The 18,945-nt window shown below is 41.5% G+C and overlaps 1 protein-coding gene across 1 annotated transcript in view; it reads left to right on the top strand.

Annotated features, from left to right (window-relative positions):
* Window positions 1–18,945, top strand: part of SLC44A3 (solute carrier family 44 member 3) — a gene marked incomplete at both ends in the record, with an annotated part of 91,868 nt that overhangs the window by 9,548 nt on the left and 63,375 nt on the right. Inside the window, 2 exons of the mRNA XM_080692291.1 lie at window positions 15,444–15,604; window positions 18,009–18,098. Of these exons, the coding sequence (XP_080548417.1) occupies window positions 15,444–15,604; window positions 18,009–18,098 (251 nt within the window). The remainder of the gene's footprint in view (window positions 1–15,443; window positions 15,605–18,008; window positions 18,099–18,945) is intronic.

Raw genomic sequence — 18,945 nt, forward strand, 5'->3', positions numbered from 1 at the left:
GTTGTTGAGGGCCTTGCTAAGTTGCTGGGGCTGGTCTTGAATCGGTGATCCTCTTGCCTCAGCCTTCCAAATACTGGAATTAAAGGCACGCATCACATGCCAGGCCCCGCCTTTTGTCTTTTCATTGCAAGTACACAGAGTTTGTTTTTATAACTCTAGATTCCTCCACAAGAAGCAGACCCAGGAGGGCCAATGTAACTGGGCTCCCTACCTTTTATCTCAATAAACAGAGAAAGCACAGGTCCTTATTAAGAACATACTGGGTGAACTCCTTTGCAGATCTTACTCATTCTTACCAACGAGTATGCCCCCTGGCATATTATAGGCACCTTGTAAATATTTGTAGAATAAAGTTGCAGTGATTAATTAGTGGTCACCTGGACAAAGGGCTCATGTTTCAGCCTTTGAGAAGGCTAAGGGGGGAATGCAGTCCATTGCCACTCTCAGGATGCTGAGGTGTACTAACGGAAGACTTGTACTAATGGTGCATCGCCATTCCTTTGAAAAGTACATGTTTACATGAATAAGAACTCTGCAGAATCCCTAAGGAAAACTAATGTAAGTAAAACAAGGCATTGTGTCAACCATCTAGTACAGTGTTCATCAAATTCTTGATTGAGACCCACATAATAAATTCATTAAAACACAGCCACAGTACAAACGTACCCGGTCAGTATGATACTTATATAGGTACATAAAACGGAAAGAGAAATCTCACAAAACAAGGCTTCCCCTTAGTATAAATGATTCGTATTCATATTTTATATTCTACTGAACTTAAAAATATATTTACTTTATGATTTTCTGATTGTAAGCACAGCTTGGAAAATGCCAGTCTTACAAGTACTCCAAAAAGATGCAAGCAGGTTTTAACTGCGTAGGAAGCAGACTGTAGTTAGCCATTTGGATTTTATTCCTTGTTAAAATGATTGCTTGGGTTGTAGGTAATCAAAGGAGCACAGAATTATTTGCAGAGGAGAGTAACTCATTCTTCGTTTCTAGTGTGCGTGTGTGTGTGTGTGTGTGTGTGTGTGTGTGTGTGTGTGTGTTACTGGAGATTGAACCCAGGGGCATTCTGCCTCTGAGCTACACCCCTAGCCTGATTTTATTTTTTAATTTTTGAAACAGGGTCTCACTAAGTTGTGGAGGATCTCGCTATGTTGCTGAGGCTGGTCTCGAATCTGCAATCCTCCTATTTTAGCCTCCCAAGTACTTGGATTACAGGTATATGCCACCATACTCAGATGTTTTTTATAATGTCTTATTTTTTAAATCCTTTTAATTGTCAGATATTATAAATATGTCTCAATGAAACCTAACTTACCCAGGGGAGAAAAATAAGAATGTTTTAAATGGGTTGAAGGAAAATTATTTAGCATTTGGAGAGAAAGAGTTTGTTTTGTTTTGTTTTTGGAACACTGTACCTGTTCCTGTAGTCAGAACTGAAAAAAAATATGCAATTTTTAAGGTTGCCATTTAAGCAGAGTTGGACAAACTCTCCTGTACTGTAAGCAAGATGTTAACTCTAATTCCATAGGAAGATTATATCTTAATGCTGATAATGATCTAACTAAACATTTGTCAAGCTTTTGACACGTGTCGGGTGCTTTGCTAAGCTCTTGACATGTATTAACTTATTTGGGCCTCACAAGCCTCTGTGCTGTAGGTATTATTTTCAATCTGTTTTATAGCTGAGAAGGCTGATGCAGGGAGGGGTTAGGGTCAGACAGCCACAAGTGGAAAAGCAACATTCAGCCCCCAACAGCATCCAGAGTAGTTTCTCTAATTCTATAAGATAAACAGTCAAGGCTAGATTGGACAGCCCATGAGCGGGCCTGGGGCTCACACCAAGCTGGAAGGAAAAACATCTCACACACGTGTTCTCTGGTCACCGTCTCCTCTACCCCTCAAGTCAGTCCCAGCCCTTTCCACCCACAAATGCAGAGCTTTCCAAGACTAACTTTTCAAATGAGGACAAAGCTATTGATTGACTGGCTCTTTTGGATGGAGTGAGGGAGACAGAAAGAGACTTGAGGGCTCTGTTTCCTTTTCCTACACAAGTGAGTGTTTGTTTAAGATGGAAATTATCATATTTACATGGAGAGGTGGTGCCAAGATTTAAAAGCTGGGGAACATGAGAAGTGTGACTGTAGGGCCAAAGAACGTTTTCTACATACCTCTTCTTGACTGTGCTAATTGTTTCTTCTTCCCCCGTTGGTCACCTGAGATATTACACACTCTAGAGAAATGGCTAAATATCGAGGTTTGCTGCTGACTTACGGGACTCTAAGAGCAGTTACAAAGCACTGCAGGAGGTGACAGGCGAGCATATCTTTTTTCCTTTTTGGTGCTCAGTATAGTACTGTATTTTGAGTCCCCTGTGTATTTAAAATCTAAAAAGCTGGTGCACACCTGTAATCCCAGTCCTTGGAAGCTGAGTCAAAGGAGTGCATATTCAAGGCCAGGTGCGGCAACTTAGCAAGATCATCAGCAACTTAGACCCTGTTTTAAAATAAAAAGAGCAGGGGGTGTAGCTCAAAGGCAGAATGCCCTTGCATTCAATCTCCTATACAAAAAAAACAAACAGCTTGAGAGTCCTCCTCTCCCCCCCCAGTACATTCTAGTCCTAGCCTCTCACATAGGTGCCCCTGCTTGACACTGCATTGTTTGCTCTGAAAAATTCATAGACAGTGCTAGAACTGGTACACACTTTCTTCCTTTCTTTCTTTCTCTTTCTTTTCTTCTTTCTTTCTCTTTCTCTCTCTTTCTTGGTACTTGGGATGGAATAACACAGAGGGATTTTACTTCTGAGCTACAACCAGCCATATTTTATACATTTATTTATTTACTTACTTTTTTTTTTTTTTTTGGTGGTACTGGGGGTGGAACCCAGAGGCTTTCTACCTCCGGGCTATACTCCCAGACCCATTTATATTTTATTTTGGAAACAGGGTCTCACTAAGTTGCTGAGAGCCTCACTAAGTAGCTGAGGCTGGCTTCGAACCTGTGCGATCCTCCTGTCTCAAGCCTCCTGAGTGTGGGTATTACAAGCGTGCGCCACCACGCCCGGCTAACATGGTTTAATACCTTTTCTTTTTTTTTTTTTTGGTGGTACTGGGGTTCCTGGAAGCCCTTCCACCTCAGAGTTACACTCCCAGACCTATTTTTATACTTTGTGTTTGGAAACAGGGTCTCTTAAGCCAGTGCGGCTGCTTCGAACCTGCGTGATCCTCCTGTCTCTGCCTCCCAAGCTCAGGGATTACAAGCGTGTGCCACCACGCCCGGCTTACTTACTTTTTAAAATTATTTTAATTATTTTTATTTTTAAATTTTTTATGTGGAACATATTAAAAATGGCATACATTCTGACTGTGCTTGGTGACCTTCCGCACCCCACCACCACTTCCCCTTCCCCTCTTCCCAATAATGAGTGTCCAGGTTGACCATGCTACATTCATATTTTACACATATTTGGATGTAGCTCCTCCATTAATCAACCTGAGCCTTCTTCCTCTCCTACCCTTCCATTCTAGCTTTACTGAGGTTTCTCCTCCATTATCTGGAGCCCCTCTGGTATTCCTAATACTTCCTAGTTTGGACATATTAGAGAAAACATATGTCCCTTCTCTTTCTGTGCCTGGCTGATTTCACTTAACATAATGATCTCCAGGTCTTTCCATCTTCTTGCAAATGACATGATTTTGACAATTTCTATAATTTTCTTCTAATTTTTCAGTCAATGATTGACATAATTTTTAGTTATTAAACTTCATAAATAGGCATCATCTCTCTGAATCTCTATGTATCTCAATGCATATATGTATAAATAACACACAATCTCAACTGAATTTCATTTATTTATTGCGGGTTTGAGGATGGAACCCAGGGGCATTTTACCTCCTAGCTATACCCCTGCCCTATTTTTTAATCTTTATTTTGAAACAGGGTTTCACTGAGTTGCAGAGGGCTTCACTAAATAGCTGAGGCTGTCTGCGAACTGCGATCCTCCAGTCTCAACCTCCCGAATGCTGGGATTACAAGCGTGCGCCACCACGCCTGGTTCAATTGAATTTTAGATTATTACTCTGTTCTTTGTAAAGATCCTGGAAACATGGAATGAACTTAGCATCACAAAAAATTCATAGACAGGGTGATCTGAATATACAGGCAGCTCTCTAGATTCCTTCCTGTAGGTTTGAGTGGCTTTGCTAGTGGTCAACAAAAGCGGGAATGAATGAGAAAAAAACTTGAGCCTGTGGACAAAAGATGCAGCCCTCCCCAGTTAATGCCATGCCCAGTGGACAGCTTGTCAACCATCCAACATGGGTGGCCCAGGTTTACCTGTGACCCGTGTTACCCTCAGGTTAAGATGGCGCCTCTTTACCAGCATAGGGTAATTGAATGCGTGAAAAGCACCACAGTTGACAAAAAAAAAAAAAAAAGAAAGAAAGAAAGAAAGAAAGAAAGAAAGAAAGAAAGAAAGAAAGAAAGAAAAAAGAAAACAACTCTTGAGAAAATTAAGGTCTATGGAGAATCATGTTTGGGGAAAAATGGCATTAAGTAACTAAAACTTATATCTGATCTTAATGTTCAGAAATGTTAAGTGAAACTTCACAAAATATCTGCTTTTAAAATATTGTGAAGGTGGGGGTAAAGGTACAGCTCAGCGACAGAGCGCTTGCCTAGCAAATGTGAACCTTGGGTTCCATCCCTAGTATCACACACTAGAAAGAGAGAAATTTATTGATGTTAAGGATTCTTTTAGCAGTAGAAAAGAGAGAGAAATTGGGAAGCAGAATGTAAAATCACTGCTCTGCAAATGGTATGACTATAGACCTGGAAACCCAAGAGAATTAACTGAAAAACTCCCATGAACAACAAGGGAACTCATTTAGGCAGCAATGCAACAAGATTAATATACTGTAACTTGGACATCCATAGATATATTCATATCCTCCTTTACCACAGCAAGAAAAATGTACACAAAATCACAGAATTGCCTAAAATCAATTTAACAAGACTCTCAGGGGGTTTTTTGGTGTGGATCATATTGAAAACGGCATACGTTCAGCCTGTGCTTGATGCCTCTCCACCCGGCACTTCCCCTTCCCCTCCCCAACATTGTGTGTCCAGGTTAACCATGCTAATACAACTCAACATTATAAAAAAGCTGTAACTTCTCCCTAAGTTGACTTATAAATTTATTATGATTATAATGAGAATGGTAGGATTAGACCCAAATACTTACAGAATTTAGTAAATGATAAATCTAGTATCTCAAATCAACAGAAGATGGACTACTCAACAGGTGGTACTAGACCACCAGTAGACATCCAGGGCCAAAAACTGGCTCTGTGCATCCTGCCTTATATGGATACGTTCCAAATGCATTAAAGATTTTCATGCATAAAAGTAAAAACAGAAAGTACTAGAAGAAAGCCATGGGAGAATTCTATTGTAACCTGAGAGCAAGAAGGCTTCTATGACTTACAATTTAAAAGACATAGTAATTAATAAATTGGATTATATAATAAGAAAATATTTCTGCATGACAACCACTAGAAGCACAATTAATAGGCAAATAGTTGTAATTCATGTAAGAAAAGAGATTAATTTCTCTAATTTGTGAAAGGTCTTTACAAATCAACCTTTAAAAGACCAGTATCTCATTTTTTATTATCTATATAATTTTTTTTTTGCGGGTCTGGGGATGGAACCCAGGGGCATTTGACCTCCGAGCCACATCCCCTGCCCTATTTTAATTCTTTATTTTGAAACAGGGTCTCACTAAGTTGTGGAGGGCCTCACTAAGTAGCCGAGGCTGTCTGCGAACTGCGATCCTCCAGTTTTAGCCTCCCGAATGCTGGGATTACAAGCGTGTGCCACCACGCCCGGCTCTAATTTTTTATTCTTAGTATAGAAATGTGGTAAGAATAGATGAATAGATGCTTAGAAAGAAAAAGCACAATGTTTCTTAAACTTAGAAGAAGCGCTGGACCTCTCTCTCACGATGGGGACAGTCCATCTAAGACACTTGTGTTTTCACCTAGCAGACAGTCAGCTTCTAAAGGTTTGATAACACTGTCTTTGGGCAAGAATGTGGGGCCCAAGGAGGGCCATTCAACATCCATCAGTTATGAATGTACAGAGCTTTCAATCAAGCAGTTCTGCATCTAGAAATTTAAGCTACAGATATACTTGAACAAGTGTGAATGGCAGAGCTATTTACTGCAGTATTTTTAGTAGTACAAAATTAAAAGTGCCAGGCGTTTTGGCACACAACTGTAATCCCAGTACTTGGGAGGCTAAGACAGGAGGACCACAGGTTTGAGGACAGCCTCAGCAACTTAGTGAGACCTCTTTCAAAATGCAACATAAAAAGGGCTGAAGGTGTAGCTTCAAGGTAAAATTCCCCTGGATTCAATCCCCAGTACCAAAATAAATAAATAAATAAATAAATAAATAAATAAATAAATAAATGCAATCTAAATGGCTGTCAATAGAAGATTGCTTAAATAAATTATGCTGTAGCACATGCACGTGCGTGCGCGCGCACGTGTGTGTGTATGTGTGTGTGTGTGTTTTACTGGGGATTAAACACAGGGGAATTCTACCTTTGAGATATGACCCCAGCCTTATATCATTTTTTATTTTGAAACAGAGTCTCACTAAGCTGTGGAGGGCCTCACTAAGTTGAGGCTGGCTTTGAATCTACAATCCTCTTGTCTCAGTCTCGGGTGCACCACCATACCCAGCTATGCCATATCATTTAATGGAACATCATTTAGATTTTCTTATAAGTGACTAGAAAACTGGGTGTAGCAGAGCAATTTTTCTGTCTGATAAAGGGAATCTGTGAGAAATTTATAGTTGCTATTACACTTAGTGGGAACAATCGAATGCTTTTCTCCTGAGCTTAGAAACAAGCAGGGACATCTGCTCCTATCACTTCTATTCAACTTCAAAATGAAAGTTCTAGGAATTACAACAAATTGAGCATGAGAATTAGAAGACCATCTTTACTTAGAGAATTACGGTTCACATAGAGATATTGAAAGGAATCTACAAAATAACTACGAAGTAAATTGAGCAGAGAGACAAGATGCTGGTCAAACTGTATTTCTACATACTGTCAATAAACCATTAGGAAATACATTTTAAAGTCTATATTCTGCAGAATAAAAAAAATAAAATGTTTGGAAATAAATTTAAGAGATAGTATTTAAGACCTTCCCTGAAAACTAGGCATTGCTAAAAGAAATGAAAGAATAGTTAAATAAGTGGAGAAATGCACCTTATTCACGGATTGGATGCTTTGATATTGTTAGGATGTCACCTCTCTGCAATTGATCTATATATTCAGTTGTTGAAAGTGACAAGTTTATTCTGAAAATATAGAAAGGCTTAAGAGCTAGGGTCCAAAGAAAAATCTTGAAGAACAACAATAAAGTTGATTTCAAAATTGTTACAGAGTGATAAAGACATGTGGCACGAGAACACAATAGATAAATACATAAGTGGAACAAATAAAGAGCCCAGAAGGGATACAGACACACGGTCAACTGAATGCTCATCAACGACCAAAGCAACTTCATGAAAAAAAAAAAAGCCTTTCAGCAAATGATGCAGAAATAAGTGGAAAGATGTGGACAAAATGCATCTGGGCTTTCTTCCTCACACCATATATAGAAATTAACTTGAAATAGATCTTAGACTTAAACATAAGAGCAAAAACAAAGCTTCTAGAAAAACATTTAAAAAAAACTGTGCTACCTGAAAGTAGGCAAATATTTCTTTGATAGGCTACAGAAAGCACTATAAAACAAAAGAAAAAAAAATGATGTCTTGACTTTTCAAAAGTTAGAAACTTATGTTCACTGAACCCCACTAGGAGAATGGAGGGAGGACAGGTCCACAAATTGGGAGACAATGTTCATTATGTCTATATAATGACTAATGACTAAAATCCAGGATATATTTTAAAAGTCTTCAGGTTGGATAGTAAATATTTGAGGCTTTGTGAACCACACACAGTCTCTGTTGCAACTACAGTACAGTAGTTTTTGTACAGTAGTACAAAAGTAGCCATGGAAAATGCATAAAAAATGGGCTGTGCTGTTTAGATAAGACTTTACCTACAAAAAACAGGCAATGAGCTGAATTTGCTGACTCCTATAAATCACAAAGGATAAACAGCCGGGTAAAATCAGACAGAAGACTCAGACAGTTTACATGACAGTGGACGATCACAGTACACCTACTAGAAGGGCCAACTAACACTTTTTAAATTAACAATGCCAAGAACTGAGTGTGGAACTTAGAACCTCCACCTGTTCCTTATAGGAGTGAACAGTGAGGCCAGTAAATTCGCAGTTTCTTAAGAACTTAAGCATACCCAATAATTCCATTCCCTGTATTCCCTATGACCCAGTAATTCCATTCTAAGGTATTTATGTAAGAGAAATAAAAATGTAAGAGAAATAAAAATATGTATCCATGGATTAATTACAAGACGCACACATATACACACATATATATGAATGTTTATAGAAGCTTTATTTATATTTATATTTATATTTTTTTGGTGGTACTGGGGTTCCTGGAAGCCCTTCTACCTCCGGGCTACACTCCCAGACACCTATTTTTTAATATTTTTGTTTGGAAACAGGGTCTCTTAAGCCAGCGAGGCTGGCTTTAAACCTGCGGGACCCTCCTGTCTCCGCCTCCCAAGCTAGAGGGGGGGGGGATTACAAGCGTGCGCCACCACGCCCCGCTAGAAGCTTTATTTTTAATAATCCCCAACTGGAAACAACTCAAATGGCAATCAACAAGAGGATAGAAAAACAAATTGTAATATATTCATACGGCGGGATAGTACTCAACAGTTAAAAGGAATCCGATGTTGATACACAGCAGCGAGGGAAAGAAGCTAGACAATAGACAAAAGTACCTCCTCTGAGACGCCGCTCACAAGGCAGGATGCTCACAAGGCGGGATGCTCACAAGGCAGGATGCCGCAGTCGCAAGCGGTGGGAGGAATCGGATCCTGAGCTCCTGTCGAGGGACAGAGCGCTTGTTTCTGTCCGTATTCTCAACGCCCAACCAATATGCAACGCTAAAAGGATAAAAGCTTATTTTCTACAGCTCTGGAGACTTTAGTCCACATATATATGTATATGGTGACCACTTACCCTGGCTGCCAAACAGGAGCCAGGGCTATAGGTCTTCAGGGCGAGAGAGTGGAAGGCAAAGAGGAGAGGAGAGGAGTGAGGGGCAGATGCGTCCCCACGGCCACACCCGCAGGGCCACCCCCAGCCCTGCCCTGCCTTCGAACACGAGCACTTTACTCTTATTTATTTATTTATGTTGCAGGTCTGAGGATGGAACCCAGGGGCATTCTGCCTCTGAGCTACACCCCCTGCCCTATTTTTTATTCTTTATTTTGAAACAAGGTCTCACTAAATTGCAGAAGGTCTCACAAAGTAGCTGAGGCTGTCTGCGAACCGCGATCCTCCGGAATGCCAGGATTACAAGCGTGCGCCACCATGTCCCGCGGGCACTTTACTCTTAAACCCTAACAGCTGGACGGCAGGCGCACGTGGGAGTTTGGGGCCGTGATAGAAATGTTCTGTGTCTTGGAAGGGCTGACAGTATTCCGATGCCTGTTTGCCAGAAATCCCTAATTGTATGTTTGAGATCTATACCTTTGACTCTAACATGTAAATTTTGCTCAAAGTAAGAGAAACCACTTTCTGATGTGAACAGACCTGTAAGGTGTTTTAAGTAAAGACAAACTATAGTGCAGTACACAGTAAACTGCCTTTTGTATTAAAAAGGAACTATCATAGGCGTGGTGTATGTGTTTGTATCTGTATGTGTACATACACTGGTAAAACTATTATATCAAACAAATAGGACCTTTAGGATATAATCAAAAAGAACTTAATTTTTTTCTCTCTGTCTCTTTCAATTTATTCAGTCAGTGGGAGTAGTTCTGTTTGCCCGTCTACCCCAGAATAAACACGGGCTGACTGGTGGCCAAAGCGTCTCTGGTTACGTTTAGGTAATAAATATTTAGTTGCTTTAAGTTGTAAAAGACACTTTCAATTCAGTAATTAAAATGTTCAGCCCAGGCCGGACGTGGTGGCGCACGCTTGTAATCCCCGCATTTGAGAGGCTGAGACAGGAGGATTGTGCAGGTTCAAAGCCAGCCTCAGCTGGTTTAAGAGACCCTATCTCCAAATAAAATATAAAATAGGTCTGGGATTATAGCCTGGAAGTAGAAGGCCCTTGGGTTCCATTCCCAGTACCACCAAAAACAAAAAAAAAGTAAAAATCAAAAATGTTCAGCCCATTGTGATAAAGTTGCGACTTGGTTGGCAGCTCTCTGCCTTGCCCTCAGCCTGCAGTAGGAGGCGTGGACCAGGCAGGAGCAGCCTCTCTCTCCTCTCCTGCGTGTGCTCTTCTTCCTCTCCCAGCTTGCTGAAATAACGAGTTTCTAACTCTTGGACTGGAACATTCTCTGGGCATTCTCTAGGAACTGCTCCATTCAGCTCTTCACTCACGAGCACGTTTGGGGTTCCATGATAGCTCTCTCAACATCAGCACCCTTCACAGGCAATAATCTATACCTCCCCCCTTTATTCAAAACTTTACTTTCCAGGCTTTCGTTTAGCCAAGGCCAACCACAGTCTGAAAACATCACATGGTGCACTCCAGAAGCAAACAATTCATAAATCGTAAATTGCACACCATTCTGAATAGCCTGATGAAACCTTTCACATCAGAATATTGTTAAAGTTGTTCTGTAATTAGTCTCATACTGTGCCTATCTTATAAATTAAACTTTATCATAGGTGTGTGTATCTATGTATAGGAAAAAATATATGTAGAATTCAGTCCCATCCCTGATTTCAGGCACCCATTGAGGGTCTAGGGACATACGCCCCCCACACACACTCAGATAAGGGAGCTACTGTAGCCTTGCAATGCAGCTGTGTGCTGGCTGGACATTTGAGAGCCTTCCTCGGTGCCTACGCCTTATTGCAACCGCCCCGCAGCCATCTGCGGAGGTCCCCACAGCCTTACAGGAGACACGATCACTGGAACCCAATTCTGGACTCGTGCATGTATCGGCCACATCCAAACCTGAGGGAGCCCTTGCACATCCTTGGCCCTGACAAACACCACGGTGGATGTTAACTCCCTAAGTGCAGCCCTCTATCTGTGCCTTCAGATTTCCCAGACACTTCAGCCCTCAGCCCATGAGGTTCCCTGAGCTCGCTGAGTTTCCATGAACCCCTCCCATCTGACTAAGGAGAGAAGCTTCTCATCCTCTTCCCCTCAGGGACAGGGATGGAGTCCTAGGACCAGCCTAAAAAAAAATGCTCAAGAGGCTGGGCGTGGTGGCACACGCTTGTAATCCCAGCGCTTGGGAGCCTGAGACAGGAGGATTGCACAGGTTTGAAGCCAGCCTCAGCTACTTAGTGAGGCTCTCAGCAACTTAGTGAGACCCTGTGTCCAAACAGAGTATAAAATAGGTCTGGGAGGATAGCCCGGAGGTAGAAAAGCCCCTGGGCTACACCCCCAATAACACACACACACACATACACACATACACACACACACACACACACACACACACACACGCCTAAGAGATCTCAGGGTAGAATGTAGTCTATGACAAATGAACCTAAGCATATTGCAAATATCTGACAGCCTTACTGAAGGAGGTAGTAGAGAGGAGCTGTCCTAAGTAATTTTGGAAAACAGTTTTTGACTGGTTACTGTAAGCTAACTACAGAAAGAACTGTACATAAACATTATGCTTGAGTTAGTGAATTTGTCACAAGGTTATGACTAGCAATTCCTCTCCCCTCCCCTGCAGTGCTGGGAGTTGAACTCAGGAGCCCTCTACCACTGAGCTACATCAGCCTTTTTTATTTTTTCAGACAGGTTCTCACTAACTTACTCTGCAGCCTTGAACTTGCAATCCTCCTGTCTCAGCCCCCAGAGTCCAAGTACTGTGATCGCAGGCAAGTGCCACCACACTCAGCTCTGACAAGCAACTCTGAAATTGCATAGTAGAATTGATTATAAGAGGGCTCCATTAGGATGTACGACTACAATGCACCAATAAAAATTTTTAAAAATAAGAGGGCCTAGAGTTATAAAGACCCTGATAGCAATGGTAATGAGCACACCAATGCCCAGATCTTGTTTTTAAATTGCCATTCTCCAAATAATATTTGGAGAAATGCGGGGTACTAGGGCTTAGATGAAGAAAATACCAACTAAGTCTGGCAGCATCTGGTAAAGCCAGAAAGTACAGAAGGGACACAAGGGTCAACCTGAAAAATGTGGCCAGTTAATGATCATATTAGATTATAACTCAAAGACTAGATTAAATACCCAGGAGTCCATCATGATATAAATGATTGGATACATAAATAAGTGGAGGAAAAGGAATAAATCTTTTTTACAGAAAAATTCCAAATAATATAAATATTTCTACCCAAAGGGTGGAGTTTAATTTCCCTTCCCTTGAGAGTGGGAAAGATTTAGTAACTCACTCCCGAAGAATAAAGTACGGCCAGAAAAACACGGATACGGCGCACCTGCAGAGGAGGAACGTGACCAATCCACCTTAACCTCAAGCCCTCAAGGTCACGTTCTCCAGAATGGATTCTCTAACAGGGGGCACCTCAGCTGTATGGTGATCTTCCCCCAAACCTGTTACTGCAGCCTTATCAAAAGAAAACACAAGGGACTTCTACAGATGGAGGGACATTTTGCGAAACAACTGCTCATGAATCTTTAGAAATGTCAAGAAACAAAACAAACCAAGAAACTCACAGATCAGAGAAGAGACATACAACTAAATGCAATCTGAGATCCCAAATTAGATCCGGAGACAGAAAAAGGACATTAGTGGAAAATAAAGTTCAAAGAAAGGCCGTTGTTTAATTAGTGGTGTGGTGTCTCAACATCATGTCTTAATCTTCACGAGTGCACCGCAGTTGTATAAGAGGTGGCCGGGAGGGAAAGCTCGTGGAGGGCACACAGGAACGGGAACGCTGCTTCATCTCCGCAGTTTTCCAATAACTCTGAAATTATTGCAAGATTAAAAATTTATTTTTCAAATGCTCTTCTAAACAACTCCCAGCTCATGAATGCTCTTGGTGTGGGCGTGGGGGTTAAGAAGACTCTTACTCCTTTCTCCCTCTTTTCTGGCAAGTTCTGCAGAGCGGGATCTGGCAATTCTTTTTTAGAGTATAATTTTATCTTTGAGCTCAGCTACAAACCGCTATTTAAATTTCCCATTACATTTATATTTGCTAAAAAATGTCCTTAAGTTGATATGCAAGAAACCATTGGCCTCTGAGAACTGTGCTTCGGTGCTCAGGGACAAGAAAGGGCAATTTCTCAAGCTTTAATCTGTTACCTCTTGGAATTTGAGTGAGGAAAATGTACTGCCCCTTCAAAAATTTTAATATAGCCGGGTATAGTGATGCATGCCTGTAATCCCAGTACTTGGGAGGCTGAACAGAAGGATCACAGGTCCAAGGCCAGCCTCAGCAACTAGCAAGACCGTCAGCAACTCAGCGAGACCTTGTTTAAGAATAAAAGTATAAAAGTGCTGGGGGTGTAGCTCAGAGGCAGAACATCTATGGTTCCAGTCCTCGGTATCACACACACACACACACACACACACACACACACACACACACACACACACACTTCTCTGTTGTATAGCTTTTCTCATAAGTCACTATCCCATGACTAGGGAACTGTTCCATAGCAGGGCCTCCTCCTAAGGAAAATTGTTCCACACCTCCCATGTTGTGCTTCACTGGGAGTTCCAAAGAAAAGCAGGGCCCTGCGAAGGTATTGTAGCCTTGATAAGATCCTTTAGAATGTGTATTCGTGAGTGGTTTTACATTTCAGGAAGGATCCCAAGGAAGGTGAGATTTCTCACCTACCTAAGTTGTCAATCATACATTTATTACTAAGGACTCACTCTGTTTATTCACTCTACTGTCCTAAAGAGGGAATAATAAAGCTAGTGCTGTCATTAACACGGCTTCTGATTGGTCCAGTGCACAGCCCCACCAGTTCCTCAAAGAAATGTGATTCTTGTGTTGAAATTGGTAGTCTGCCTAGGAAGGACAAAGACATGAAAATTTAAAATGTTGCCCCTAAAGAAAATGTGGTGTATAAATATACAGTGGGATATTGTCCAGGCTTAAAACAAAACAAAAAGGAAACCTTACCATTTGCAACATGGGTGAACCCAGAAGACATTATATTACATAAAATTAAGCCAGGCACATAAAATGAATGGAAACTAGGAGTCAAATGGTGATTACCAGGGGCTGAGGGTGGGGGAAATGGAGATGGGGGTCAAAAGTATAAGTTTCGGTTATACAGGGATTAACAAATTCCGGAGATACAACGTTACAGCATGGTGACCATAGTTAATAATACCATAATGTACGCTTGGGATTTGTTAAGAGTAGACCCTAAGTGTTCTCATCGTAAAATATGCCAAGGGGATGGACATGTCCGTTACTTTGACTATAGTAATGATTTCACAGAACACCATACATCTTAAATATACACCATATCAGAACACTGTACACCTTAAATACATACTTTTTTGATGTAATGGGGATAGAACTTAGGAACATTCTACCTTCAAGTTACATCCCCGGCCCTATTTTTATTATTTATTTTGATTTTTTGTTTTTAGTTTTCGGTGGTACTGGGGTTCCTGGAAATCCTTCTACCTCTGGGCTACACTCCCAGACCTATTTCTTATACTTTTATTTGGAAACAGGGTCTCTTTAGTCAGTGCAGCTGGCTTCGAATCTACGCGATCCTCCTATCTCCGCCTCCCAAGCGCAGGGATTACAAGCGTGCGCCACCATGCCCGGACTTATTCTTTATTTTGAAACAGAGTCTCAAAATGAATTGCAGAGGGCTTCACTAAGTAATAGCTGAGGCTGTCCACGAACCATGATCCTCCTGCCTCAGCCTCCCAAATGCTAGAATTATAAGCTATACTTTTTATTTTTAAAATAGAGTTCCAGCTGGGGGTATGACTCATTCATGGAGTGCCTGCTTTGCATGCAAAAAGCCCTGGGTTTGTTCTCCAGCACCAGAGAAAACAAAACAAAATTAAAATGTTATTCTGCAAGTTTAAGTTTTTGGCTTCCCTGGGTTCCCATAATCTGTTTCTCACCCAGAGCATCAGCTAATCATGGTAGCAGTGTACAGCAGCCTGGTTCCCTCAGGTATACTCTGAAAACAGGTGGCCAAAGTCCTTTCTTATTACTACAGAACTTGTGTTTTGCTGATTGTTGAGAATTTTAAATAACTGTCTTTTTAAGATAAGTAATTAATCAACCTTTTTTGCCATTGCTTCTGTCTTTCCTTTGCAGCAAGTCTTTCCCCCTGCTTCACCGGTGCGTCCCTCAGACACCTGAGTGCTACTCCCTGTTTGCATCTGTTTTGATTAACGATGTCGACGCCCTCCACCGGGTTCTCAGCGGAATAATGTCAGCACGAGACACAATCCTTGGCCTGAGCATCCTCGCATTAGGTAATTCTCAATTAATTTCCTTTTAGTTATTTGTAGAATGCCTGAACTCCTACCACCTAAGTATGGAGCACATTGAAAATTAGCTTTTTGGCTTAACTATAAAACTTCATATTTATTTTCTTTATAGATATTTCTAGTGTTCAGTTTGAAGTGGAGGGAGGGGTGGTAGAAAATGGAAAACCAGCTATAGATCTGCCAGAAAGCCTCACTGGATGGGGTTGCCTTAATGTACCGACCATGTTTCAGTGTATTTTGCCCTTAGCTCTACATAAGAGACAGACATAAAAAGCAAATTGCCTGCTCATTCTTTGGGGACTCCAACCATCAGAGAGACAAGAATCCATGTCTTCTGGCCAGTATGTTCTCTACCTGTAGGTGGGCAAGGGGAAGAGTGTGCATCTGTGTTAAATAGGGCCTTACGGCAATGCACGATGCGTCCAGCTCCTCAGAGGAACGTACCTGCTCCGGCTGTAGGCAGATGAAGGCCGTGGGCCGAGAGGGGCCTCCTCTGGCATTTCTGGAAGCAGCTACCACTCTTCACCCTTCGGCTCCCCGTTGTCTCTGCTCCCAGTTGCTGAGCACATTATTAAGAGTCAGTCTTTTCTTTACTCAGGTTAATGCACTCTGATATTGTAGACAGTAGTTATAGCCTGTTATACAGCCTCTTTCCAAAGGCAGCACCAAGACTCTTGGTTGAAAGTAACTGTGGATCAACAATTAATGTATTGCTGCCAGTTAACAAATATAGTTTCCCTTAATTTCATTAGCAAAAGGTTACTCATTCCTGGATGCTTGGAGAAATGAAAATAATCAACATTATGTAACTTCCAGACTTCTTACTTAGGCTGAAAATGACTTCACATTACCCAACATGGATACTTTGACCCCTAGACTCTAGTATGGTAACCATAGAAACCCAAACTCCGGTTAGTCCTGATACCATATATGATGACTCCCACAGGGACTGTGTGCTTGTATCAACAGCTGTCTGGAATGAGCACCTATCATGCACCAAGCATTCGGCTTGTTCTTTCTTTCTTTCTTTGTGCTGTGATTGAACCCAGTGTCATTCTATCTCTGAACTATACTTCCAGATCTGTTGGGAACAGGGTTGTGCTAAGTTACTTAAGGTCTGCTTATTAATTTATTAAAGCCTATCAGAACCCTGCCCCACACCTAGGAAAGGAAACTGAGTCTCAGAGAGGCTAAGGGGCGTGGCCAAGGTTGCACATCTCGTAGAATAGGTGGCAGAGTCAAGACTCAAGCCCAGATCCGTGTGAGTCCAAAACCCGTATTATTAATCACCATATTGAAATACCTATATTCAACCCTCATTTTTGTTTATGAAACATTATATTTACTTTATAGTTACTAAATATTACTTTAAAAACAATAGTTACTATTTCACCGAAATATTTAGAAAAACACAAAAAACCTAAAAGTTCAAATGATGAAAAATGAAATGCAATATTTTACATCTACAGCTTACTTTATAATTCAGATCTTAAAACTTTTATTTGAAAGGGATTCATATTTCAGATTTAATAAGAGTTTCTAAGGACATTTATAATTTGAACTTTATACAAGCACAGTATGAAGACAAAAGACTTAGTGGGGTAAACATTTTAAATACTTCATTTAGATGTGTAAGAAAAAGTATTTGAATACTTAGGCATAAAATATCTTCTTTTTAATATTTTTTATGTGAGAGGGGGTACTAAGGATTGAACCCAGGGGTGTTGTAACTTTGAGCTACATCCTCAGCCTTATTTTATTTTGAAACAAGTTCTCACTCGATTTCTGAGGGTCTCACTAAGTTACTGAAGCTTGCCTCAAACCTGTGATCCCCCTGTCTCAGCCTTCCAAGTACAGGGACGATAGGTGTGCAGCCCCAAATTCCACATCAATCTTTTTATCTTTTTTTTTTTTTTTTTTTTCAGTACTGGGGATGGAACTTGGGGCATTGTCTCTCTAAGCTACATCTCCAGACCTATCTTTTAGTCTTTATTTTGAAACAGAGTCTCACTGAGTTGCAAAGTGCCTCACTAAGTAGCTGAGGCTGTCCAAGAACCACAATCCTCAGCCTCCCAAATGCTGGGATTACAAGCGTGCACCACCACGCCCAGCCCCCACTTTACTCTTTTTTTTTTTTTTTTAATTTGAGAAGGATGCTAGCACTTTCAGGGCTGGCTTGCTGTGGCTCAGTAACCGTGTGTATGCTTCAGGATTCCCTGTGTTTGTCCTGTTATTTTCATTTGCTGTCTGGCAGGTGTCCTATGACATCTGGAGATTGTATAAAAACCCGAGCCTGCTCTTCTCTGCAGGGCCAGGTCATCGTGGACCGGCCACCGCTGCCCACCCTCCCTGCCCCCATCGGGATCATGAGCTTTGCTTGATTTTGCAGCCTTGTCTTTGGCCATGATGCTCACCTTCCGATTCATCTCCACACTTCTGGTTCACATCTTCATTTCACTGGTTATTTTGGGATTGCTGTGTAAGTATTTCTCCTTAATTGATTTCCTTTCCGTCAGTAAAAAGCCTTTCCACTAAATATAGAATAAATGTTGGCATTTTAAAGTAAATGTCTTCTTAGAGAGTATCTAGGGGTTCAGATCCTCTCTTAGAGAGTATCTATTCAGAGAGTGTTCTTAGTATCCAGCCCCATCATTTTATACATGAGGAGAGACCGCCTCTGGGGAGGAGACAGCAGGAGTAGCTCGTGTCTCAGAAGATGCCAAAGCTGATGCCAAAGCTGTTGTTCTTGTACAGTGCTACATGGCCCCTGAAATGGGCCTGCCAACAAAGTGACCCTGGTATCCATAGTACTAAGAGAGAATCCCACTGCTCATTGGTTCACTGTGGCGTGGGAGTGCTGGCAGTTGTCATGCAAAGCTCCGACCAGTCTGCACAACAGGCTCCTGGAGGCCCTGCCTGGGCTCAGAATTACCATGAGGATCTTCCCAGGGCTGTTGGAAAAGGGAAACTGAGGGGCAGAGGCATGAGGAGCTCAAGGTAGCAGCCATGTATAAGTGCTATAGAGGATTTTAATTTAATGTAATTTATTGGTGCTGGAGATTAAACCCAGGGGCATTCTACCTCCAAGCTATACTTCTAGATCCCCAAGTTGCTGAGGCTGGCCTTGAACCTGCAACCCTCTTGTCTCAGCCTCCCAGGTACTGGGATTACAGGTGTTTACCACCATGCTCTGTAGGAATTTTAACTGTGTGTGTGGGAGGTGTGTACTAGGAATTGAACCCAGGGTCATTCTACCTCCAAGACACACCCTTAGCCCTTTTGATTTTTTGTTTTGAAGCAGGGCCTCACTAAGTTGCTGAGGCTTG

This window comes from Muscardinus avellanarius (genome assembly GCF_963383645.1).
Source record: "Muscardinus avellanarius genome assembly, chromosome: 3".
Lineage (NCBI taxonomy): Eukaryota > Metazoa > Chordata > Mammalia > Rodentia > Gliridae > Muscardinus > Muscardinus avellanarius.